At 39.2% G+C, this 25,839-nt stretch overlaps 1 protein-coding gene across 3 annotated transcripts in view; it reads left to right on the top strand.

Annotated features, from left to right (window-relative positions):
- Positions 1–23,794, top strand: part of st3gal4 (ST3 beta-galactoside alpha-2,3-sialyltransferase 4) — a 31,431-nt gene extending 7,637 nt beyond the window's left edge. For 2 of the 3 annotated variants that reach the window (XM_078246579.1, XM_078246580.1), the window contains 11 exons: positions 2,460–2,527; positions 4,016–4,102; positions 5,740–5,815; positions 6,174–6,263; positions 7,606–7,703; positions 8,072–8,135; positions 9,110–9,205; positions 13,313–13,502; positions 14,424–14,561; positions 21,585–21,734; positions 21,824–23,794. In XM_078246579.1, coding sequence (XP_078102705.1) covers positions 4,051–4,102; positions 5,740–5,815; positions 6,174–6,263; positions 7,606–7,703; positions 8,072–8,135; positions 9,110–9,205; positions 13,313–13,502; positions 14,424–14,561; positions 21,585–21,734; positions 21,824–21,910 — 1,041 coding nt within the window. In that variant the 5' untranslated portion in view covers positions 2,460–2,527; positions 4,016–4,050 and the 3' untranslated portion in view covers positions 21,911–23,794. The remainder of the gene's footprint in view (positions 1–2,459; positions 2,528–4,015; positions 4,103–5,739; positions 5,816–6,173; positions 6,264–7,605; positions 7,704–8,071; positions 8,136–9,109; positions 9,206–13,312; positions 13,503–14,423; positions 14,562–21,584; positions 21,735–21,823) is intronic. The other variant, XM_078246581.1, reaches the window with a different exon arrangement.
- The last annotated feature ends 2,045 nt before the right edge of the window (positions 23,795–25,839 follow it).

Raw genomic sequence — 25,839 nt, 5'->3', positions numbered from 1 at the left:
TGACTTCAACCATTTCTCCATTAGCCTACTTTTAGCTAACTGTTTAGATTTCCCTGCTCGCTTGCTAACTAGTTTTCACACTAGGCTTTCCATGTACCCCTTAAGGCCTTTTTGTGCTTCTGCGTTGAATCAACGGCATACCCCTGCAGACCCCTCTGTGTCTACGCCGGACCCTACGTCGTAGCCTGACGTGCGCCTCTTGAAAATGTAACTACACGTCACTCAGCCGTGGTTTGGTAGAGTTGCAGTTCCCCTGACTCATTTCCTGGTTCTCCTTCTCCATAAACAACATGAAATCAAGTAGAGGGTTACATTTTCCTGCTAAAGATTTCCCACCGTGGTCAGAAAACACAGGGGATACACTTCGTTTCTCTCACTATGACTCTAGAGTCGGTACTCGCTCCGAAGCTAATCGCCATCTCTCTCTCACTTATCCCTCGCTCTACCACACACTCCCCACACACACACACACATGCCGGCTCGAGGCACACACCAGCGCACAAGTATAAACATCAGGCCACTTACATAGGCTACGGCGAAAGCTCTACGTGGAGCCTGCGCAAAACCATAAAACAGCCTTAAGCAACTGCAGAAGTACCCCCTGGGGTGCAACTACCTTTGGTTGGAAATCACTGCATGTTACAGGATAGCAGGAAGGGGTACTTTACATATTGAGTAAAAAAGAGAAAAAAGTAAAGCAGTTTAGGCCTATAGCTAATTCTTTGTCTATATATGGAATTGGTTAGAGATGTAGAGATAAAAATCTTTTAGTATGGATTACTAATAATATGTTGTCTGAAATCTGGGAACATGGAAGTTGACAAAGAAGCTTAGGATATTGAAGGAGAAGCCACATCCTAGGATCAAAATTGCCCTTACATGATACCACAAAAACCCTGCAGGGAGTTACCCTGTCTCATCTACTGTACACTGTGAAATTGACATGAAAATGTGTAACACAATCTACCGATAAAAAAAGTTAATTTAAACATAAGGTGATTAACAAATATAAAACAGAAGTGTGAATACCAGAACGTACACAACATGTATGGGATTGTTTGTATTGTTCTGGGTTATATAGTGTATACTTAGTTTCTGTAACTTCATCATTTTTGTCTGTGTTGACCGCGTTGCAATGACTTTACCCATTTAGAATCGACCCAAATAAATCTCACAATAAATCTGTTAGGCCTTGTATTTTTTGCTCAGCGAGTATTAATGGTGCAATTTAATTGGTAATATTGATTAATATGAATGAAATAATGATTATTTGTTTACATCCTTACTCAAAGCTACCATAAAACAAGACTATCTTAATATAGAGCTCATAGTAATGCCACTATCTTAAAATAAATGTTAATCTTTAATAATTAGCTTGATAATTACATGTTCTTCTACTTAGGCCAAGTACCTACAGTATTAGCCTTGTCAGCCCTCGCCTACTTTTGGAATGTGGGAGGAAAGAACCAACAAATCCCTGACAATATTTTCCCATGCAGTGCTTTTGCTCCAATTACTTCCACTGTGCAGCCTGACTCATCTTTAATCACTACAGTGTGTGACTCAGCTCTTTAAGTGGTCTGTCTGCATTTCTTTGGTGACCCACGGTTAGACTTGCAGCAATGCTTTAAGTAGGTCTGTGGTGAAGGGCATTTCTGACAGGACTAAATCTTACTCTGTTGGTCCCTCACATCTTGCCAGTGTCAGTCAACAGGCCAGCGTGCCCCCCGGCATCGTACTGCGCAGCATTTGACCCCCTGTGCTCTCCCAGCTGCCCCTCCTTCCCCCACACGTCGTACAGTGTCACACACAGCCATGCTGCTCTGCTCTTGTGTTGCCTCTTATGTCTGTGAGGGGTCCTGTGCCTCCTGTATGTCCAGCTGTTTAAACTCCCTCATGTTCAGGAGGGTGAGGAGGCTGTAAGTGATAGGTAGTATTTTATACAGGATGTTGATAGAGGGCTATAGGGCTATACTATGTAGGGCTGCAACAAATTATTTTGCATTTAGCAATTAATCTGTCAGTTATTTTTATGATTAATTTGTCTATACAATGTCAGAAAATTGCAAAAATGCCATCATAAATTCCCGTCTTTAAATTACTTGTTTTGTCCGACTTGCTGTTAATCTCCCAGCAAATCTTTACATTTTGTTCACCAATTATCAAATTGAATCTCTTTCAATCAACCATAATAATCATTTTAGCTTTAACTGTATGCTACAAATTGAAGACTAGAAGATCAGCCCATATCCAAGACTGTAAGAATTTAGTTCATCTATACAAAATGATCTGCCATGCATGTATGGAGTTTCCTGTTACTTTCAATACACAACTGGCAGTTTTATTTTAGTACCCTAATCAAGTCCAAAGACAAGCAGAAAACAAACCATAACAAGTTAGTTGTGCAGATAGTCTCCTGTGGCTTTCATGTATGAAATTATGTTTTGCTTTTACTACAGGGAGAAGCCCCGACTCATTACATATGAACCACTGAGGACATACTAATCGGAAATGAAAGAGGGAAAAGGTAAGATGTTCTGTAGTAATGTTTTTTTTGTTGATTTGTAATTGGTGGCTGTTCCCTGAGAACCTCATTTACATTTTTTGTAAACGTACGCTTCAATTTGCTAGATTTTCTAAAGTCTGAAAACAGAGCCAAAATGAGATGCAGAAGTCTAGTCTTCTCTCAGACCACTTGAATTACAATATGCTGAAAGATTATTATTGAATTTCTGCCCAAAAATGCCAAAAATAAATTGTCTACCACAGCTTTTAACAATAACAATACAAATTATTGGTGATTACATTTCCGGACGATTGACTAATGGCTTTGTCAACTAATGAGCACGTGTGCTATCTCATCAAACCCGACAACACAACTGTGACTCATTGTTTCATAAGAGAAAAAGATGCATTTGAAGTGTGCTCCTCTAGACATGTTTTTGTGTTTTCATAGTTTTCTAAACAAACACATCCCAGCCTCATGTCCGGTTCAGAATGAAAACACTTTAATGTTCTAACTTTAAGAAACTACACCCTGATTCAGGAGGCAGCAGCATCATATCATATTTTATGTTGTGAAATGATGGTTTTGTTTAACAGGAAAGGGCTTGAGTGTCTAAATATTGCAGTTATATGTGCAGAGCGTCTTTCTGAGGGTGTTAATCATGTGGTTTCTTCTCCTTCGCTGTCTCTAAGTTGGGGCGTGCATGATTTACTGGTAGATTTACAGCCGTATTACGTTACTGTTATTGCAATGTAGCGAGTACATGTGCACACACGCACGTCTCAAAATAGATATTCAGCTGTGAACTCCTTCAGTTCGCTAATGATTTTCAGTGATGGGCTGGCCCTGAAGCAGTGCCAGGCATGTTTTGTGCAACGCTTTGGTTGAGTGGATGGCTATGGCCTCCCTCTGGAAATCATGAATCAGGATGATTGTTGATAAGATGTGCATTGTGCATTAAATAGTCAAAAGTGTGTAAGGTTCCATGAATTTTTATCTGGTTTTCACTGTAATCTGAAATCTCTAAAGCAACCAAGCAAGCCCTGTAGCTGATGTGATGTGGGATTGCAAATATCCCTCAGTTCATGGACCAAGCGTCTTTTAGTCCAGCATGATCCTCTTAAACTGATCGGCCTTCATCTGCTGCCCTTCTCTCTCTCTCTCTCTCTCTCTCTCTCTCTCTCTCTCTCTCTCTCTCTCTCAGCTTTTCTCTCTTATTCTCCCCTTCTCTGTGGTATGCACACTCCTGTTGTGTTTTTGCTTCATTGCATTCATTTTTTGCTCTGATCCTCCTACTTACTCTGACTCTATCTAAGCGAGTCAATGCAATTATTTGAAATGTGGGTATGGAATGCCCACCATGAGTCAATGTATACACGCTGTATATTTTAATTTGTGGTGGATCCTCTTTCAAATCATCTCCTCAGAAAGGGAGAATGCTTATCATGAAGCAGTTTGAAGGAGGTTCTAATACATTTGGTCTTTCTCCTTTCTGTACCCCTCACCCAGGATGACCTCATGCACTGTGTAGACATGATAGGTCAATGGAGCATGTGAAGATGTCCCAGAAGGCAACTAAAAGTAAGCTCTTTTTTGGTATGTTTTTTTTTTTAATTATCAGATGTTGTTAATGCTGATTTGATAATGATTACTTAAATGGATCTTTTCCCTCTCTTGATATTCAGTAAAGCACTAATCTGAGCTCTGTGTTAATTCTCATCTGATGTTGAGGGGATTATGGACCAAAATGCCCTTAATGATCCGATCTTTAACATTCTAACCACTATTTTATTTTATTGTATATTTATTGGGTAACCTGTGTTTAGTACCACGAGATTTTTGCCTTTAAAATCAGCAGAATGTTAAGACAATTGACCTTAGGTCACATATTGAAATAATCAACAACCATTGGTCTAGAATGGCACTGCACAATGATTCCACAATGATAACTATCCCTACTACCGTCTACTGTGCTTCGGCCACACAACATTTAGTCACTTCTCAAAAATTGCAAGCCTTGTTCACTCCAGATGTTGACTAAATTACAAAACAAACACAAAGCTGTGTTGATGCTCTTTAGATTTTGTTTTAGATGAGAGGGCTCCTGCCTTTATACCATAGACAGAGACCATTTGCAGTGATTTCTTTTGTACAAAAGAGTACAGGTGGCATTCAAGGTTGCTTGATTTAAATATAGTCTGCCACTGAATGTCAGTTACAGTACATTTCTTGGTACTTGTTATAGGCTGTTTTGTCTACAAAGAAATATTTTGATCACAGTGAGGTTGCTATGCATCCAGCGGAGACTACATAAAGTCTCTGTGCCCAGCCAAGAAAAAGCCCAACACAAAACCGCCTGTAACACTGCAACTTGTCGTTTTGAAACCTGTTTTTTTGTTCGGATTAAACTAATTATTAGTTTTTTTGGACTTCCCCCTTTTTCCTGTCTTTGTGCCAAACTACGCTAACCAGCAGCTGGCTCGGCTGTATATATGTATATACATACACTAAATATAAAGCTATAGTGTCATATTAAATATAGCTATAGCTTCATATTTTGTATACACATATGAGAGTGGTATCAATCTCCTCATCAAACTGTGGACAGATTTGTATTTCCCAAAATGTTAAACTATTCTTTTAAGTATCCATTATTATTACTTTGGAAGTTTGTGCATGGTGGCCAGTGGTACCTGTAGCTTTCTACTCTATTATCATACTGACCTGTCAAAACTCTAAGGTATACTACTGATTACGAAATTAGAGAAGAACCATTTTAGGTCTTACTGAATAGGTAATGTGTGTTAATTCAAACGGTTGTCTTTAAGTTGTGAGTGTCACTCACTGCTGTCAAATTGAGACCATAGAGGGTGCAGCATTTCCTGTGGACCTGAGCAGCTAAATAGCAAGTGGAATTTGCATGAAGCCAGTAATATTCAGTTTAGTTTCATTTTTCAGTACCCCGTCTGATATTGAAAGCACACCTGCGTTAAATGGGATGCCAACTGTTAAGTGGTAACTTTTTTCAAAAGCTTTTTATTTGTCAATAAAAATCACAATTACAGTAGATTATTTTCTTTCATAGGGTCCTTCACTGCAGGGCCCTTTACATAAATGGCCATAACATTGAAGAAATCGCACTTTAATGTGTCAAGAATTTGAAACTAGAATGTGTTGGATGTGATGTTTTATTCTTGTACATTTTCTTCTGTTTTTCTCTTCTTTGACTCCAGCTTGGTGGCTTCTCCTAATTATCCTCTTCTTCATCTCTTTTGTCACATACTACTGCTCCTATGGCATACTTCAGAGGTAATTACACACACACACACACACACACACACACACACACACACACACACACACACACACACACTAACACACCCATTTCTTTTTTTTCTTGGTTGCTCTTGGTATTGAGGTCACACAATTACAGTCATGCCCATTGCTGGTAAAACTGTAAATTCTTGAAATCTGTGCAGTGCTGAGTCACTAAAAGTTAAAAGGACAACCCGCAATCATCTGGACGTCTAAGCTGCTGGTCAAGTTAGGCCCTCACACATGCCCATTCTTGCACTTTTTGAGTGTTCTGGACCCAGTTACTGGCACACTGTTTTTATGGAGTCAGCAGTAACTTTAATGCCATTTGTGGTGCTTGTCTGTCTTTCAGCTACGGAGGCACCAGCAAGTCTCTGAACAGTAGCAAGTTGCTGTGTGGTGGCTGGCTAACCGATAAGAAGTGGGAGAGCCTTAACTTTAAGTGAGTAATGGCATGTCTGTGTTTTTGTTTTTACAAAATGGAGGGAGTGGATGGCTTATTAAAGGAGAAAAATATGCCAATATTTTTATTTAAACATAAGGTTCCAGGTTCCTCGGTGCGTTAGGACTGGTCTTTACCAGCCATGATGGAAAAGCACATTTCATTGAAAAAGAACAGGACATATTATAAGAAACAATTTGCCATCTAAATGTACGTTTTAGTAACTCAAGTGGAATGTGTTAATTAAATGGTTGAGAGGGAGGGTTAATATAAAAACCAATGTTGGCTAAGAATGAGCTCTTGATAAAGTTACATTTTTGGAAGCCAGACAATAGCTTGTTTGTCTGCCTTGACATGTAATCATTGTTCCACAGCCCTGAGCCCCCTCTCATTTTTTTTCTCATGCTCTATTATCAGTTTATTCAGCTGTATATTTACTGTTTTTTTTGTTTTGTTTTTTTTGCGGGCTATGTTCTGTTACAAAATACTGATATGGTCTCCATCTGTGGTTTGTCCCAACCTCCTCCAAGGTCACTGTTTATTTCTCCAGCTCAGTAGACCATCTACCACTGCCCACCCTTTGACCTCAAGATTACTAATCCCTGTGTTAACCACTGTTAAAGAAAATGCGGTCATGCTTACATAAAGTCGCTGACCGATTGTTCTAGGGGTTTCACATCAGTTATTACAGTCACAGGGAGGCCTTCCAGGCAATCAGAGTGACATTTCTCTAATTAGACTCCTTCCCGGAGATTTATCCTGATCTCCTGCGACGAGCTAGCTGGCACAAAAGGTTAATAAATGTCTTAGAAACTCACTGTCAAATACAGTAGGTCATAAACAGCTGGAGTCTGAAACCAGCGAACACAGAAAGGCAACTGTTTCACGTATTACAACCTGCCACATTTGTCTCACTCCACAGGCTCTGGGAATGTTATTGTTTTTTCCCCTCTCCTCAGCAGAGAAATGCCAACAGGGGCTTTTAATGAGGGAAATTGCTATTGAATGGCATCATGTAAATGGCTGGTTCACCTATAATGAGTCTGGACTACCTGCTTAATAGATACCAGAACATTTGGAAAAGCGAAGACAAGCTTTTCCATGCGCCAATATGAACACTGTACTGTTTGGCAGCACAGTTAGTGTTGTCCATTGTGTGGTTTGATAGTTGTTATAGCCAAAAAATGGAAAGTAGTTTTCTCTATCCTTGCTGTCTTACGCCTCATTCATATCCTCCCCTCTCTTTCAGCCACAACCCCTCCTGTAATATAATTCATCTATACAGTGAAACAGTGCACTGCAGTATTATGTTGTAATTCCTGCTCTGACATGTTTCATGCAGCATTAGCAGACAGATGCAGCTCTTTCTGAAAATGGAGGATTTCTTCTGGCGGAAGCATCTGTCAAATCTGGCATTACCTTATGGAATTAAGAGCAGTGGTATGTTGACTTTATATTATCCCCTGCTCTTTCTGCTCAGTTTACTCAGCACATGTCCTACACCCTGGTATTACTGGTTGCTGTATGAAGATGTATGTGTTATCCTTTTTTAAAATATTCACTTATTTCTACATGACACTTTATATTCTGTGACCATATCTGACAGTGATGATTTACTGCTATAGTCAAGTCAAAGTGCTTTGATAAAAAACATAGCAATTCAGTCATTGTGGAATTTAACCATGTATTTTACCTTGTATTACAGCCAAAGCACTACAAACAGTCTTTTATGTGAATTGCACATCAGTATTCAACGTTTTCAAACAATTACACCATTTAAATGACTCCATTTCTCGCTTTCTCTTCAGAGCCACTGCTAGTGAAAGTTCTTGCTGTAATTGGAAATGATGAGGTACCTGCCAACATTGCAAAGTAAGTGTGAGCACACTTCAGCCAACCTAGCTCATGATACCTGGCTCAATGTTTTATTAACCCAGGTTTCTACTGATTTACTAAGTCCACAGTGCACTGCAGTAGTAATTACAATATACTATAAATCCAGGATTAACAGGATGGACAAAACATTGTGATTGGTCGAAGATGTGTTCCAGCTGTGGTACACATCCTGTAATACGTTTTCAGTCCTGCATGACTTCATCACTGTTATTATGGGCACTTATGGGTAGCTGTTAGTGCTTAGTTACATAACTGTCCATCATTATGGTCAAGAAAGCAACCATGGGTTCTACTGCTCTAGATCAGGGGTCTTCAATCAGTGTTTTTTAGGCCAAGGACCCCTTGGCTGAAAGAGAGACGGAGCAGGGACCCCCCACAATTTGTATATGTTTGTACAAACATATTGTATAAAATTGAGTTGCATATTAAACTGGGCCTACAATAACATGTAGGGCGGCCTAAAGCCTTCATCACTCCATACCTTTTTTTATGGTGCATACAATACAAAGCTATTAAAATTATAATTATTGACATATTCATATATTTACACATCATGTTTTAATGTTAAACATACATGTAGCACAGTGAATCCTTAGGATTAACTGTATCTGTGGATGGCTACCTTAACTACAGGCCAGTAAGCCTGTCATCAATGTCAATCAAAAATTAAAAACAAATCACAAATAGGCCGATATATCTTTGCTAATAATATGTTGGACTCATGTTTATGTATATTTGTATACATATTAACTTTTACAAAAAAAAAAAATATATATATATATATATATATAACAATAACTTGGGGCCCCCCTGCAGTAACTAAGGGTCCCGGACCCCCTGTTGAAGATCTCTGCTCTAGATAAATATTTTGTCATTTATGTCTCTAGAGAGGGTGCTTCTCATTGTACAAAACTTTAAAACACTCATTTACGTGGTGTTTGTCTCCACAGCCTTGAATGCAGAACCTGTGTTGTCATAGGCAATGGCTTTGCTATTAAAAACAGCTCCTTGGGAAGCACCATCAACAAATATGACGTGGTCATTCGGTAAGCACGTAGGAGAACACCTCATGAATTACTTTCAGTTATTATTAGTACTGTTCACTATGACATGCTGTTTGTTTGTAGAGAAGATGAATACATTAGGGTAAAAAATATTTTTTTTCTAAACTTGCTTTGCTGCTTTTTGATTCCATTCCAAGCTATGCATTTTTAGGAGGTGACTGTACTATATAATCATTTCTGATAACACCATTGTTAAACCCAAGACCTCTTCATAACCACTCTAATGTTTCATGCTTGTTTGGGTTGATAAATAAGGAACAGAGAGATACTTGCTAGATTACCTTAAAAAGGCAATGTGGTGATTTTCCCCGCCACTGAAATCAGGATATAAATTCACTTGACAGTAGACTAATGATGGACAGTATCCAACTGTGTGACCATCTGACCCTGAAAACAGAGCCATTCTCTCAGCAATTAGCAAACCTTTTCTTTAGTTCTTTTAAAGGAGAAAAGAAAGTGTTTAGTTTACTCAGGGACAAAGGCACTCTGCAAATCTGACTTTACAGCCTTGGAATGAACACATGCATTCTGAGTTTTTATTAGCCTTTTTCAAACAGTCAGAATTTGGCCTGGCCACAATGCATTTTTCTCTCTCCATCAGCCCCCCCCCCCCCTTCCCTCACTCACATCTTTTCCTCTCTAGAAGCTAATCGTTCCCTGGCCAAGCAGAGTAAGGTTATTGACATTCAGAATTCAATGCATGCCTGAGAGTTTGACGTCACTGGGTTTCCAAAGTGCAGGGTCTCAGGCTGTGCTATTGTGTTAATTATTTCGTCAAGGAATATGTTAGGATGTTTGTTAAAAGAGTTGTCAATAATTTGTTAAAAGAAACTCTGGAAAGTTACAGGAGATATCTAGAGCGAAAAGAAGAACCTGAAAAACCATCCTGGTTGCTGATTTAATGCAGTGGAGACTACATGAATTCTCTGTGCCCAGCTAAGAAAAAGCCCAACACAAAATCTCCTGTAACACTGCACTTTTGAAACCTCAGTTTTTGTTCGGATTGAACTAATCTTTTGACTTCTCCCTTTTACCTGAATGTTTGCTAAAGTCGACATCAACAGGTCAACTTGACACCACAATCGACCTGTGAATATTTAGTTTTGCATAACATAATTCCTTACAGGCAGAAATAGAGCAAACATTAACTGAAGAAACAGTAGCTTATATGAATCACACTCATCTGGCTGGGGGAATCAAGTAACAGTGAAATTAGGGTGACCAGACGTCCCAGTTTGACCGGGACAATCCCGATTCTGAGTTGTGTGTCCCGAGTCCTGACAAAAGCCTGTCGGGACGCTAAAATGTCCCGGTTTACACTAACCACTATGAAATTGTCCCGGTTGTCAGCGATTACATAGCAGGTCTTATTAAAGCCCAATCATTAACTAAACCCATGTAAAAAGACTAATGAAGCATCCAGTGTATGATTTTAACAATATGTGTGTATGTGTGTGTGTGTGTGTGTGTGTGTGTGTGTGTGTCTGTGTGTCTGTGTGTCTGTGTGTCAGTCAATCGTAGCGGTCTGCGTCTGCATAATCTGTGCAGCCAGCGTTACAATGTATATTAGTAAACATTGTCACAATGCCTCTTCTTATCTGTCTCGTTTTAACCAGTCCCTCCACCTCCTCCTGTCCGCTGGAAAGTCAACGGACGAGCGCTGGGTGGAAATGTTCGCGCATTTCAAAAGCAGGGAGATTCCGTTCAAAAATGTAGGTCTCCTTTGTCAGTTCGCCATGTGTCTACCGGACACAAATGGTCCCGTTGAGCTGATCTTTTCGCTCATGAACAACACATGGACTGACGAGAGGAAGCGCATGACCATTCCCACCTTAAAGGCGCTACTCATGACACAGGCCAATCTTACCTGTGTGCAATTTCACAGTAGGCTTTCCGCCAACAAATTGATTCTTGAGCAAATTCACTCCTCTAACAAATATTGTATACGGAATACATTTTTCCAATATGGAAGCTGTCTGCTCTATCAAATGAGATTACATTTGTGTGTGTTGTTGGTTAGAATAACACCGGTAACACTTTACAGTAAGGGTACATGAATTATCATGAATTAATGCATGAATTAATTGATGTAGGCTATGTATTATTATGCATTATGTAATTAATGATTAATGATGTTACTCCATTCCTTAATATCCCATGAATCATCAGGAATTGACGTGTTCATAGTCTGTCATTCGTGACCTCATACATGAACAACACAACTAAAGCATTAGGTATGTGGGCACATCATTATGAATTGTGATTTATTAAGCATGATCATAATTATTTATTTTTCTGAAAGAAAATGTGGTCATCACTGCGCAAATTCTGATTTGAACACAACTTGTGCATAATGATGTACCCACCTTACCTAATGCTTTAGTTGATGTGTTGTTCATGCATGAGGTCATGAATGAGAGGCTATGAACTCATGTCAATTCCTGATGATTCATAAGATATAAAGGAATGAAGTAATGCACAAATCATGAATTAATTCATGCATGAATTCATAATTCATGTACCCTTACCGTAAAATCTTACCATAACTTAAGATCAAGCCTGTGGGAGCAGTTCCAAATAATTTGTTTAGTGCCATGCAATGAAAAATACCTTTTCACAAAGTTTTTCACAAGTTCAGTGGGTGCATTTTCCAAAAGAATGCTTTAATTCTGAAAAATAAAGTTGGTCCCACACGAAACTCACTCAATGTCTTTTAATATTATTTCTTAGATATGTAGGCTACATACCAAGAAAATTCATGAATATTAACTGAGATACTCCATTATGTTGTGAGCAGTAGGCCTACGTGTGCTGTTGGCAAAATTGTGTCTAATCTGTCTGTGTCTATGTCTGACATGGGCTGGCACATGTTCACGTTAAAAAGTGTGTGCGTGCACGAGCACTACGGTCACGCACAAAGTGTCCCGGTTTTAGTTCCGGGAAATCTGGTCACCCTAAGTGAAATTAATGTTTTTACACTTTTGTTAAAGGAAAAAATGTAACCTTGTGAAATGATTGATCATAGATGTTTTGTTATTTGTTCAGATGAACAGCTTACTTGTTGGCTAACCAAACAGTTAGCTTACTAACTAGCCACACAAGCTTGGTTAGCCGGTGGATCTTTTATAGTAGCTAAGAGGCACAGCTCTGGCATTATAGTCTTGCCTCTGTTGTACTAGCTTCTACAACTTTTCTGCAATTTTCATTTCCTTCTGGGAAAAAAATCCAAACATGTTCCTTACTCTCCATATTCCAGTGCAACAATTACTTTGTTAGCATACAAAAAACTATACCTGTCATGAAAATTAAAACGGTGTGCTGTTTAGAAAGGCTCTGTTCCAAGCCTGTATTTTATTTGTATTTTGTGTTATTACAAATGCATATGGGATTTTAAATGAGTTTTTCAGTTTATTTGTAAAGCTTTATGAGGCTCAGACTGCTAACACTGATATACGTTGTTAAGCCAGAGTTGCGTTTACCAAATTTATACAAGAGAGATGGGAAATGTCAAATGCAAATGAAAAGTTAGCATAAGTCAGAATAGACAATTAGGAGAATAAGACCCAGGTTGAAAATGCTTCCTTTAAAGGTGCAGTAGGTAAGCCTTATAAAACTAATTTTCTGTCATATTTGGTGAAACTGAACCTATGTTCGAGTAGAACTACATGAAGCAGGTAATTTAAAAATAAATCTGTCTTTTTGGCACCACCTACAGCCTGTAGTGCGATTTGTAAAAATGCACCGCTCCCTGTTCAGATGCACCAATCAGGGCCAGGGTGGGTGTCTAACTGCGTTTCAATCACTGCTCATGCACACGCATTCATTCTCCCTTGTGGGGGGAGGGGCTTCGGAGACCGTTTTGGGCTTTAACGGAAAAGGGGGAGGAACTGAGAAGTTGTTGATGTTCAAATCTTTTTGCTAAATCCTGGATTTTCGCAATCCTACCTACAGCAAAGGTCATGATGTGATAATACTGTTTGATTAAAGAAAAAAAACTCCAATATTACTACATGAGTAATTGCTAAAAATGGAAATAAAACAAACCTGACAAGTTTTTTCCCTAAATATAGCATTGTGTCCCTGCCTCAGGTTGAACGATGCCCCAGTGAGAGGCTATGAGGAGGACGTGGGTAACAAGACCAGCATGAGGTTCTTCTACCCCGAGTCGGCCTCTTACAACCCTGGACTGCACAACGAGCCTGGCACGCTTATGGTCCTGGTGCCTTTCAAGCCGCAAGATCTCCGCTGGCTCAAAGAGATCCTCTATAATGAGAAGAGGGTACAGGATATGTGTGAGAATGCACTCTCTCTCACACAAACACACACACACAGCTTTCCATCTCACTCCGTCTCACTTTTCTTTCCAACCCTCTCTGTCTCACATAAACACACTCCTTTTAGATTCTTTTCCAGCCCTTGCCAGCCATCCATATCAGGAACTGTTAGGATAATTATTTATCAAAGAATGGTGATGATGAAAATCACTGGAGTTCTCTTAAAAGATTTGGTTAGACTTTACTTGAAGGTAGCTACATAAGAGTGACATGACACTGTCATGAACGTGTCATAAACATTATAAACAAGTCATAAATGTTTATGACATAACGCTTCTTTTAGTAAGTGTTATTCGGTTTTTGTCATGCCAAGTTATGGTTATGGTTAGGGTTAGGGTTCATGTGTCATGACTGTGTCATGACAGTGTCATGTGTTCATTACAGTTCATGCAATCAGTAGCTTTTCGTCTTATCTCTGGTAATGCCCGGCATCTCATAGACAGAAATACAGCAGTTTGGATGCAAATGGTTTAACAAAGAAACTGAAGCAAAACCGTTCTAAGCATACATTTTCTCTTCAGGAACAAATACTTAAAAGGTTCTACTTCAGTGATGCCTGTGCCCTTCAGAGTTAAATGTATTTTCCATCGCAGACATCCTTCACTCTATTGCTCACGGCACCACCGGTTTCCTTCTGCTAATAGTTGCAGGGTCATTACTTGCTAATTTGAACATCAATTTGGTTGCCTCCAGACATAAGGGCATCATAGCTTCAATTGTTTCTATGTTTCTGCAAATGAACTCAGTTTTCTAACTAAAAATAGCAATCTTTTACTCTTACTTACTCTTATTTCTGTCCTTTTTTTCATTTCAATTTCACAACACCTGGTGTCTTATCTTTATCCATGTTTATGTGTGCTTTCCAGGTCAGGAAAGGCTTTTGGAAGCCCCCTCCCCAAATCTGGTTGGGTGACATCAGTAAAATCAGAGTGCTGGACCCCCACTTTCTGCACAAGACTGCAGACAAACTGCTCCGGATCCCACTGCACCCCAAAAGTAAACAGGTGAGAGATCCACTTCCACGTCACTGAGAATCATGAACTGTAACTGTGGTGGCAATGCTTTTCCTCTGTTGCAGCTCATTAATATTTACCATTTCTGTCAACCTTAAAATAATTTTCCCACTAGAACCTTCTCTCTTCTCTTTCTTGTTTGTTCCCTTTCTCCCATACCTCCTTTTGTCCTCTTTTTCCCCTTCACTACTCCCCACATGAATGTTGGAACAAGGCTGGATGGAGCATCCACCGATTAGCCACAGCTCGTAGAATGATATGTCTTAAGTGCTGTGATAAACAGTTTACTGAAAGAGGCATTTCTCTTGAAATGTAGCTGGGTCAATAGCAATTTTGTGGATCCAATTACTGCAAAACATGATGAAGATTAGCTTCTGCTTGGCATTCTGGCAGCTCATTACATGATAAGCTTTGTGTGTCTTCTAGGCTGCACAGTGAATCCCTGGGAAAATAATTGGCTTTTGAAGGAAAGCCAAAATATTGTATACATTTCAACCAGATGCTCTGTTTTTAGAAAAAAGTACGGTTCCCAGTGTTTCGTTTCTGTAAAGCTGATTATTGCTGTTTTTTCAGGAAAAATCCCTGTGTCAACAGATTAGTCGATCTTTATTGTTATATTCATTGTTGTTTCATGTTTGGCTCCATAAAACAAACATGAGAGTAAAGGATAAAGTGAAGGAAATACAAGGTAACTTTAGCATAACATATCAAACAAAAATGGAAACATAACCTTAAACTATGACTGAGGAGCAGTGATTGTGCAATGAGAAAACATAACACATGAAGTTTTTTTTAAGTGTAGGCTACCATTGATTTATTTAGTTTCACAAATTGGACCTCAACTCTTTGGCTGAGGTGATTGGATTTTGAACCACCCTGGGATTTGACTAGAACCATTAGTCATGTAGATGTTTTTATTGGCCCATTGCATCCCATCTGCCAAGTGGGTCTTGTTGTATGTTTGGTAGGGATCTTGTCTCTGACGTTGGCCCGAGCCAAGTTTTGTTTTGGTTCTGCTTGTTCCCCTCTCCTGAGCCCTCTTTGTCAAAGAGTGAGGGGGGGGTTGACTGCAGCATGTGTGTTTGACTGCAGTACAAACACACACGCTAGCTGGTGCATGAGAAGAGTGAGCAGTGGTAAGGCAGCGATCCTACAGGCAATCAGCGGGCTCGCCCGACAGGAGCTCTGCGCCATCTGCACAGACTGTCTGGAAAGGGCCAACGGGGAGAGGAACGGTGGAAGGAAGAGAAGGAGAAAGATGGAGGGATAAAGGAATGGGGAGACCTAGAGCCTACAGACAGTTACAGAACATTATGCTTTCTTTAAGAGTATTAAAACATCAGAAACTGAGCTAGCTTTATTGGAGTTTGCATTTTCTCCTCCTGCCGCTACCCTAGAGGAAGGTACTGGCATCACAACAAGAGCTGGTCCCTGGGTGTTGGACTATGGATGCTATATATATATATATATATATACTAGTGCTGTCAGTTAAACGCGTTATTAATGGCGTTAACGCAAACCCATTTTAACGGCGGCAATTTTTTTATCGCGAGATTAACGTTCTTTTTGGCCATGCTGTTGCAACAACTAGTAACATTAGAGAAACTACAACACCACACCGGATCTAGCTAGACCGGAAACAAAACAACAGGCACGCCGCACACACTTGTTTGGGCTTGCGAGCCGGCCAAAGAGTAGTAGGCTAACGTTACGTTTTGAGTGGATGGTGAGTGCGAGACGCTGAAATGGATGCCAATAAGATTCTGAATGGAAAGTTTACTTTTAAAAAGTTGCCAAATGGTTCCATTGACAAGACCAAAGTGATCTGTGTGTTTTGTCGTTGTGAACTGAGCTATCATCGCAGCACGTCCAGTCTGAAATACCAAATGATGGCCAAGCACACAGCTGATGCCAATTCTTCGCCCCCTCATCAACGCCAGGCAACAAAAGCACAAAGCAAGCCGATCCACTTTTCCATGTTGATAAGAGCATTAAAATGAGAAAAAATAATTGGACAAAAAGAAATCTAGGGACATTTAGAATAGATAAAAATAATTTATATAATAATATAGGTCCATAATTTACAAAATGAACATCATGTTGTATTGAAGAAGACTTAAAACTAGAGATTGAGACCATTATCTGAAAATGTTTGCTGAGGTAATAAATCAAGTGAGAAGTAGGGTCATTTTCTCATAGGCTTCTATGTAAGCCGACTACTTTTTGCAACCAGTGGAGTCGCAGTCTTTTGTTATTCCTCATCCTCAAAATACCAGCAGGAGTCCTTACTGTAGCAGACCTCTTCTTTGCAGATACCACCTTCAGCTAATGAACTTGCCAGATAGACAAGTACCACCTCAGCACACACACACACACACACACACACACACACACACACACACACACACACACACACACACACACACACACACACACACAAATACACAAATATGCAGCCACTTCTCCCCACCTTTTCATTCCTTTGCATTGCAGGCACACATGCACACACACATAACTCTTATGTTCACACCCCTTTCCCCAAACCCAAGCCTCTGCCCCAAACACCCCGCCCCCCCCCTGCTCCGTGGGCCTACATCCAAACTATGCGCCGGTCCGCTGCAGACCTGTGGTGTTTGATCGTGTGCTGGCGACCACATGAGGCTAATACACACAGAATGTCAGCTGTGTCCCATTGTGGGGTCCTCAGTTTCTGAATTAAAGAAAAAAAGACGGGCTCAGTGCAAAAGCAAATTGATGGTGTAATGTTTTAGAGAGGAATGAAGAGTACAGTAAAGAAACTGTGTTTCAATTGCTTGTAAAGGCTGCCTAGATATGGCAAAATTTCAACATGAGTGCACTTAAGCATAGCAACACGCACACACAGATACTAAACACACACTGCCCTACACTGTGCTCTTTTTTTCTTTTTTTTTTGTTCTTTTTATCAGAGAAACCAGAAGTAGAGAGTCTGTCTCTCTGCCATCTAAGGGGTTATGGCTAAAGAGTTGGACGCTTGATAAAAACTCCTTTTCGCATATGAGCTGAATTTGCATAGACCCAACACTTGACAACTAGCAGCTGAGTACCATAGGTAAAGTCTAAAAAATCAATAAGATCATATTGAAATTGTTCTCGTTTATTTACATTATCTTATCTGAATGAATAGTCAGTATACAAAGGACCTTTAGTCTTGGTAAAAATCAATGGTTTCGACAATCGTAAATACTGGTATTTACGTAGCGTTACATGGGATATTGCCATTTTCTTTTCAGTTGAAAATAGATTTGAAAAAATAGAAGAGAGACAGAGGTGGAAGACATGCAACAAAGTTTCCCATGGATGCCCTGTTATTTGTATGCAATCTCTTTTCGACTTTGAGTTAGCCAGAGGGTGTAATCGTCATCACAGCGGGAGTTTATTGTCCTTTCTTTTATCTCCTTGTATCTCTCATTCTGACTAATCCCTTTGGGAAATAGCATGCAACATAAGTTTTAGTGATACCAGTTTATGTGTTCACAGTACCAATAATACATATCCACCCTTCCTCTTGGTCTTTGGCTTGTTTCATGTTTTACCAACACTAAATTTAACCCTTCACCATGACACACTCATCAGCAGACCAAAACGGAATCCTTTTTACAGTTTTCAGCGGTGATACAGAATGAAAATCTGCGGAATTTAGCAGACTGTTTTCTGCTTGGGGTGGAGATGTGTTAACATATATAAATATATGTATATATATATATATATACACACACACACACACACACACACACACACACACACACACACACACACATACATATATACATGTATACACACAAGCATACATCAGAGATGTTCACAAGTCATTTTTTGGAAGTCCAAGTCGAGTCTCAAGTCTTTGAGCTCGAGTCCAAGTCAAGTCTCAAGTCTCTGGCCATCTGATCTGTCCCTAAATCCGGCCCTGGCTTTGTTGTGCCGGTTCTGGCTCCATCTCTACCTCTATCAGTGATCACCATTGACATATATATCAAACAACCAACAGATCCCGTTGCTCTGGACGGAGACCAGTGAAAGATATTAGAAGCACTTTTCCAGTGATGGCTGAGCGTTACTGCGCAGCCTCCCACTGAGAGAGATGACGTAAATGTGACGTGAGCAACCTGTCTGTGAGTCTTCTGGTAGCTGTGCCAAGAGAAATCTCAATCATTCCGAATATTGCAGAGACGGAGAGCGTAGGTATTTGTAAGGAGATAACATAGGCACAGGCGAATTATTGCTAACTAAAATGCTAGTTAACATTAGTAATTAAACAGCTAATGTGAGTCGAAACTGCCTGCGAGCTTCTCCTGTACTATACGGTAATTTCTCTACTGTGCGACAGTAAGTGGCGTGGTTATGACACAATCATTAGCCTATTTTTACAAAATCGTCTGCTACGGAGCCATAACGTGAGCTACAAGGTAATGGCGCCTTTTATACATTGTCGTGTTTCTTTAGAAATAAACAATGGACAAATAGTCTGTAAACGCTTCAGATGTAAAGTTATTCGCTGTCAAAGTGGCGCCAAAATGAATGGCAGACAATGGAATGCTAACGGGAGGTGATGGCTTGTTAGCATCAATATGGCGCCATAGGAGCTACACGTTCCGAGGAGAAGCTTACCCCCTTGGTGATCACGCAAATAGCAAATTTTTTCGTTTTCATATTGGGGCTTCTGGAAAATGCATGGAGTTGCCTTAATTTATTCAGAGAGTGAATAAACTCATGAAACAGAGAAGTATCATCATGTAATCCATTGATTTCAACAATGTAACTGTATTCTAAATACCAACTATTTAAATTGTAACTGTAACGGAATACAGTTACTCATAATTTGTATTCTGAATACGTAACGCCGGTACATGTATTCCGTTACTCCCCAACACTAACAATGTGCATATGGCTTTCGACCCGTCTGGGAGTTTTGGAAAATAAAAAGCGCCATTCAGAATTGTGTTGCTGCTGTCTTTCTCTATCATGCCTGCAGCCTGCAGCAGCAGAGTGCAGCAACGGGTCAAAATAGTAGCCTGTTAGGCACGAAGCGAAGCCGAGTGAAGTGAAAATAAATTAATAAATGGCGGCATGCGATTAATGTGATGAAAAAGAATTTACACGTTATGCTCGACCCTTTAATCGCATCACGATTAACGCGTTAATGCTGACAGCCCTAGTTATTATATTCATTATTTTGTTGTTTATAATTTAAATTTATGTATTCATATATTTTTTCTATATTGTCTGTTAATATCCATGCTTTTGTGTCTGAGGACTCAAAAATTAGATGGCATGTCTCAAGGAGCTCCTCCTTATTTTTCACTGTGGTGCCTTACAATAGGAGTTGACCACAATGTTCCCATTATGGTTGAAGGCCATTGTTTTGAACCATTCAAATTGCAATCAAAATGTTACCATTAACAGAATCTCAGTTGTGTGCCATCCAGGCAGGCTGTTATGTCATGAACCATATGCATTGATCCTGGCATTGATTTCCTTAAGGCAAATAACAAGGTTGTCAACAGGTCTCAAATTTTCTAGATGAAGCAGAAAACTGTATACATTACAGTGGACACATAGCCTACTGTTCTTTATTTGCTATGCATAAAGCCTAAAAGCAGCCAAATAGCAGCTACACATAGAAATAAATTACTATGATGAACATAACACTCCAGCAATACAATAGTCTACATGTTTTTAACCTTTCAATAAGGACAGGGTAATCAACTAAAAAAAGCACCAGCATACACTATAATGGTTTTTTTTCTTTTAATACATTATTTTCTTAGCTGAAGGTTAATACATTTCTCAAGTATTTTGCTTCAAATACATCAAGGGGAAGTTGTTACTTGTTCTGGTACTGGTCTCAAGAATGCTTTTCTTCAGAAGAGGCCATACTAAGGTAGTGAATAAGCTGCTGGAAAAGTCCCAGTTTGCAGGGGAACGTGCAGTAACTCTTCTGTCACACAACATAGACCTTTAGGAAGCTGTGAGGGAAGAGGGGTCAAGGGTACAGGTAGTGTTGAGTAAATGAAGACACCATATTGTTGAACAAATATGCAGTGACTGAATTACAACTGTAAAGTGCACACAAGTGTGCATTAACTGTATATTTTACCTAATGTTAATTACCTCTTCTCTGAAAAAAGCTGAGCTGAAAATGAGGGTTATCTTTGTTTTAAATAACCTGGAAAGTTTGATCCCACTTTTGCACATTTTATAATGTTCCTTTAAAGTGTTTGGGTTGTTTTGTTTTGCAAGAGGCTCACATGATGTTTCACGTTACATAACAGTCATTTGGCAGATAGCCTACTTTATTTCAAAGCAACTTACAGTAAGCACATCCAATCTTTGTAGGAACAAGAGCAAGATGTCATAAAATTTGTGCTGTAAGTTTTGTACAAGGTTCACAAAGATTAATGCAGAGGGGATTGGACTGTAGCCTATTATGTACATGTGGAAGGCTTGTGTTAATGAACTGCAAGTGAAGGTCAGGAGCAGCTGTTTCTGTTGCCCTCTATTTCCCTCTAGTGGTGGAATGAGTGGCTGCACTTCAGCTTATTATTCCTGGCTGTGTAAAACACTCAACACTAGCTTTTACTACAAAACAGATGCACAATTAGCATTTTACTTTTTACATACATTCTCATTTCATAACCTCTTTTATGTGTCAAGGAAATGTTATTTTGAGTGCATGTAGATTTTTAGTTAACATCACACACCATACAGACAAACATTGTATTGCAAGAGCTGCTTAATCTGTCAGGCTGTTATGTGTATGATGATCATTTTTAAGTGCTTCTGATTTTATTTGTAGGAATCGCCATAATCCGAGTGAAATTTGGTGCAGTTGTGTGTTATCAACTGTCTGCCAGGGAGTCACCAATTTCAGAAATGTTCAAATCCTATACAGATGGGCTTTAAAAAGTTTGTCACAGAACAGGAGACACAGCATTATGGCAGTGTGCTTTCATTAAGTTTTGTTTGTTTCAGCAGCCAGTGCATCCTACCACGGGTATCCTCGCTGTGTTTGTTGCTCTCAACTACTGTGATGTGGTCCACATTGCTGGTTTTGGATACCCCAACACAAAGAGCCAAAAGCACCCTATCCATTACTATGGATATGACACTATGAAGTCTATGAAGGTGGGTTCCAGTCATCTACTTCAAATGTAATCTCTGTTTTAACATGCTGTGTTATAACATACAAATGCTCCTTTTTCTATCTGGTGCAGAATTCTTACCATGACCTCAATCATGAAGCTGAAGCCTTAAAAAGACTGGAGGATTCGGGAGCCATTTTGTACCTGCACCCACATTGATGATACACCCACTTTTCCAGTTTGATTTAATCCAAAAAGAAATGATTGCACACCAAATCACATTTGAATGTGGTTTAGGTAATCCCATCCAAATGAAATCTTAATGTGCCTTCTGCAGTGGGATGCAAGACATTATGCTGGTGCATTAAGGCATAATTTGGTGACACAAGTGTCACAGCTCTAGCTTTGAAGAATGTTTATCTTCCTGGCGGCTAATAGGGGTGCACGATTCAGAAAATGTCAAGATTTGATTCAATATTGATTTTTTGGCTCAACATTCGATTCAAAATCGATTTTCGAGTCAAAAACGATTCACAGTATGTAAATGTAGTTACTTTTCCCATGTGATTGCAGTAGACATATAATATAAAAGAAAAGAAACACAACAGATTAAATGTTTGATATTACTTTATATGTCTCCATACAAAAATAAAAACTTTTGCAACTAAAATCTGCAGAGTGCCAAGCTTTGGCCAGCTTTCAAATACATTTAATTCAAGTATAAAATAAAACTGTTAAATAAAAAGAGCTTTTCGTTCAGAGTTCGGTGGGAGTTTAGAGCATTGAAAGAGAGTGCGTTGGTTGACTGGCATGTTAGGTACTTTAGGTTGTTGTTCGTCCACGTCTTTAATGTTAATCTCTGGGTGATGCCGTACCATGTGAGTTCTCAAGTTTGTGGTGTTTCCAAAATACTTAACTTTCGCTTTGCAAAGCCTGCATGTAGCATGATTCCTCGATTTCTTCCCCTCGAGGTTATAAAAGCCGAAATGTGCCCAAACTCTCGCCTTCAATGAGGATGGATTCTTTCTGTGAGGTTTGCCATTGTTTGCGCCGACTAAACTACTTCCGCTGCACTCGCTCTTCTTTTGATTATGACAGGTGTCACTGTGAATTCGACACAGCGCCATCTATGGGTATGGCGAGCTAAACTCATTTCAGGACAATAGTATACACGCCATTACAAAACGAAATTTTTGTTTTTGGAATACTATGAATCGATTTTGAATCGGTAGAGCTTGAATCGCGATACGAATGTGAATCAATTTTTTTGCACACCCCTAGCGCCTAATGTTCTGTCAAACTCCAAGACATGAAACGTGATTTACCTGCTTTTTAAACAACTTTCCTTCAATTTGTCCAATAGAATAAACGTTGGTAACATAGCTCACAGTTTTTAAAGTTTTGTAACTTTAAAGGTTTTGAATCTCAACTTTCATAGTTAGTTTGCAGGACATTAACTATTCATGTGGCAACCCAGTTGTCGGTTTGTGATAAGCAAAGTTACATCACATTATATCTGGATTTTGGATAATTCCAATGCTTTATTGTTGTTTTTATGGCCATCTGAAAGTGTGGGTTCATAACTGCTATATCATAGGAATCAAGCATTTTAGATCTACAGCTCAAATGTTTTTTTTTGTTTGCAGATATTTCATGCATATAATTGAGCTGCAAAACTAAGCAGACCAGATTATTATTCGCTGTATACACTCGCCACGGTTTGAGTTTCATTATCACTATTTTCAAGTCAGAATCTATTTTACAGTAAAGATGTGTGTAAGAATCTATACAGATTTTTTTGTGAATTTAAATTTCAATGTACATATTAGTTTCAATGAAAGGAAAATGAATTGATCCCAATCCTGATTTACACAGTTTTAGATTCACTTTACCTTTAGATCTCTTGGACTGGAAATACAACTTGTATTTTGCCAATTTCTTAGAGTGTTTGATTGCAGTTGTCTGTTTTTTATTTATTCAATCCTTTTTGTTTGGGGTGGGGAGCTATTTTTTTTTTTACAATACCAGTAAATGGTGCCACTGGATATTTTTATTGTACAGAAAATGAAATCATTTTTTAATTAAAAGTAAATCAAAATTAAACTCATTTGATTCTTATTTAACATATTTTTTGTCAACTTCACATTGATTATTGAACATGCTCATATATCCACTGTATGGAAATCCCAACCCGCATTGAGCTGCTGCTTTCCATTAACATTAATATCACTGTACACCACTAGATGGCAGACAGCCTCTATTGCATGCATATTACAGTAGGTAATCTACTGCACTGCACATGGTGCAGTCATGCAGCAGGCCATCTCAAGGTGCCTGGGGTAATGTTAACAGCAAAACTAGCACTAGCACATGTGTTAGTTAGGGAACACATGTACATGTACAGTATGGACATCTGGAAGACTGGAAAATTTCACATAATTGAGAATGACGAACACGCATATGCCAGTAGCGACAGATGTTAACGATGGTTTCTACTCTCTGTAAGCACGGCCTGAATGGAGTTGTGCCCTTGGCATTTATAAACTAGGCTCACTTGTATGGTGGTACAATATCAGCTGTGACAGGGTCCAGTTTATCAGCTGAGATCAGAACGATAGTAGACATTTGTTGTGCTTTCAATCATAGGAATGTACAGACAATGCTGGAACACTACTGCTACTATAACTACTGCTGCTACTATAACTACTACTGCTACTATAACTACTACTACTACCACTTATAATAATAATAATAATAATAATAATAACAATAGTAACATCTTACTTATTGTGACACATTCCTATGCCCATTACATATTCTGGTGTGAATGTGATCTTCTCCTCAAGATCAGACTGTAAGAATGATGAAAGAAAGATGAACTGTGCCATTGTCTGCTACTAGCAGAACTCAATTGACATGAAGGGGTGTTTTTACTACCGTGTACTAATTCTGCTATTGCATGTTAGCTCAGCTGTGTGTTCTGTTCTGCCTAAATCTGTGTTTTGCCTGCATGCTGCTGATATTGAGGGCAATCCTGTTTGCAGCACAGCAAAGACCACAATCATATGCCTACCTTCGTATTCACTTTACTAGAATTGTCAATTGTTGGTACTGATTTTCTTACCACTGAAAGCCAATCTGACAAAAAAAAAAACGTCCTTTTTTTTAGCCCATTTAAAGCTTATCATTTCAGTTCTGAGAGCTATCTATATGTGTGGAGAGGTATTGTCTGATACTGTAAAACCATCAGGGGCGATTCTAGGATCAGACCTTTAGGGGGGCTCAGCCCGTAATGAGAATGTGACATGGATACAGTGCCTTGCAAAAGTGTTAACCCCCCTGCTAAATCAGTAATTTCCTTAGCCGATAATCTCTGAACTAGCTACTGAACGTCAGCTAACGTTTTTTTGACACTATGAACACTATTGACATGCTTAAGCCCCCCTAAAAAGGGTCTAAAATTGCCAAGGAAAACCCTCCTTTTTCATCCCCTCCTCAAGCATTCAGGCATAGCACAGACACACAAGCTCCACATGTTTCTACTCAGATGTACAAAGACTGAAAACACCTCACCTATATTGATTCTTTAAAATATGTAACTAGACATTATGTAAATTAGCTGTACTTTTGATAAGCATTTGTTTTCCGTACAACACAGGAAGTGTTGAAGGAAGAACCCAGTCACATAACGCTTAATGGGCTTTGTTCACTGCTCTTACACAACAGGAAGTTACATACTTGTTTAGGATATGTGTGAATCTAGGGGCTGTTTATATGACAACTGAAAATCAGGTCAGACTTTTCAGGAGAATCTATTGTACTGTAAGCACACCTTTGAACCCCAAGGTCCACATTGGGCTTTAGTATGCCACAGAAGGAACATGTTATGTACAGCGCTGTTAACCAAAGCATCTTACGGTACAGTGACTACATATTTTTAGCCTGGGTAGCTCCTCTGTGAATTAACTCTTAACCCTTGCACCGATCACGCTGTGGTGTACTAACTAAGCCCATTTATTCATGTTACGGTGACAGAATGAGACTGGGGCTGCACTAAACAATAGGATTCGTTTGAAATGCAAAGCTTTGAACTTTCTGGCAGACCCACAGCACACTATGACCCTAAATGCATTGGTTGTAATTTTCCA

This window comes from Sander vitreus, chromosome 3 (genome assembly GCF_031162955.1).
Source record: "Sander vitreus isolate 19-12246 chromosome 3, sanVit1, whole genome shotgun sequence".
Classification (NCBI taxonomy): domain Eukaryota; kingdom Metazoa; phylum Chordata; class Actinopteri; order Perciformes; family Percidae; genus Sander; species Sander vitreus.
Note: the sequence above shows the minus strand (reverse complement) of the source record. Positions and strands in the feature narration are given on the sequence as shown.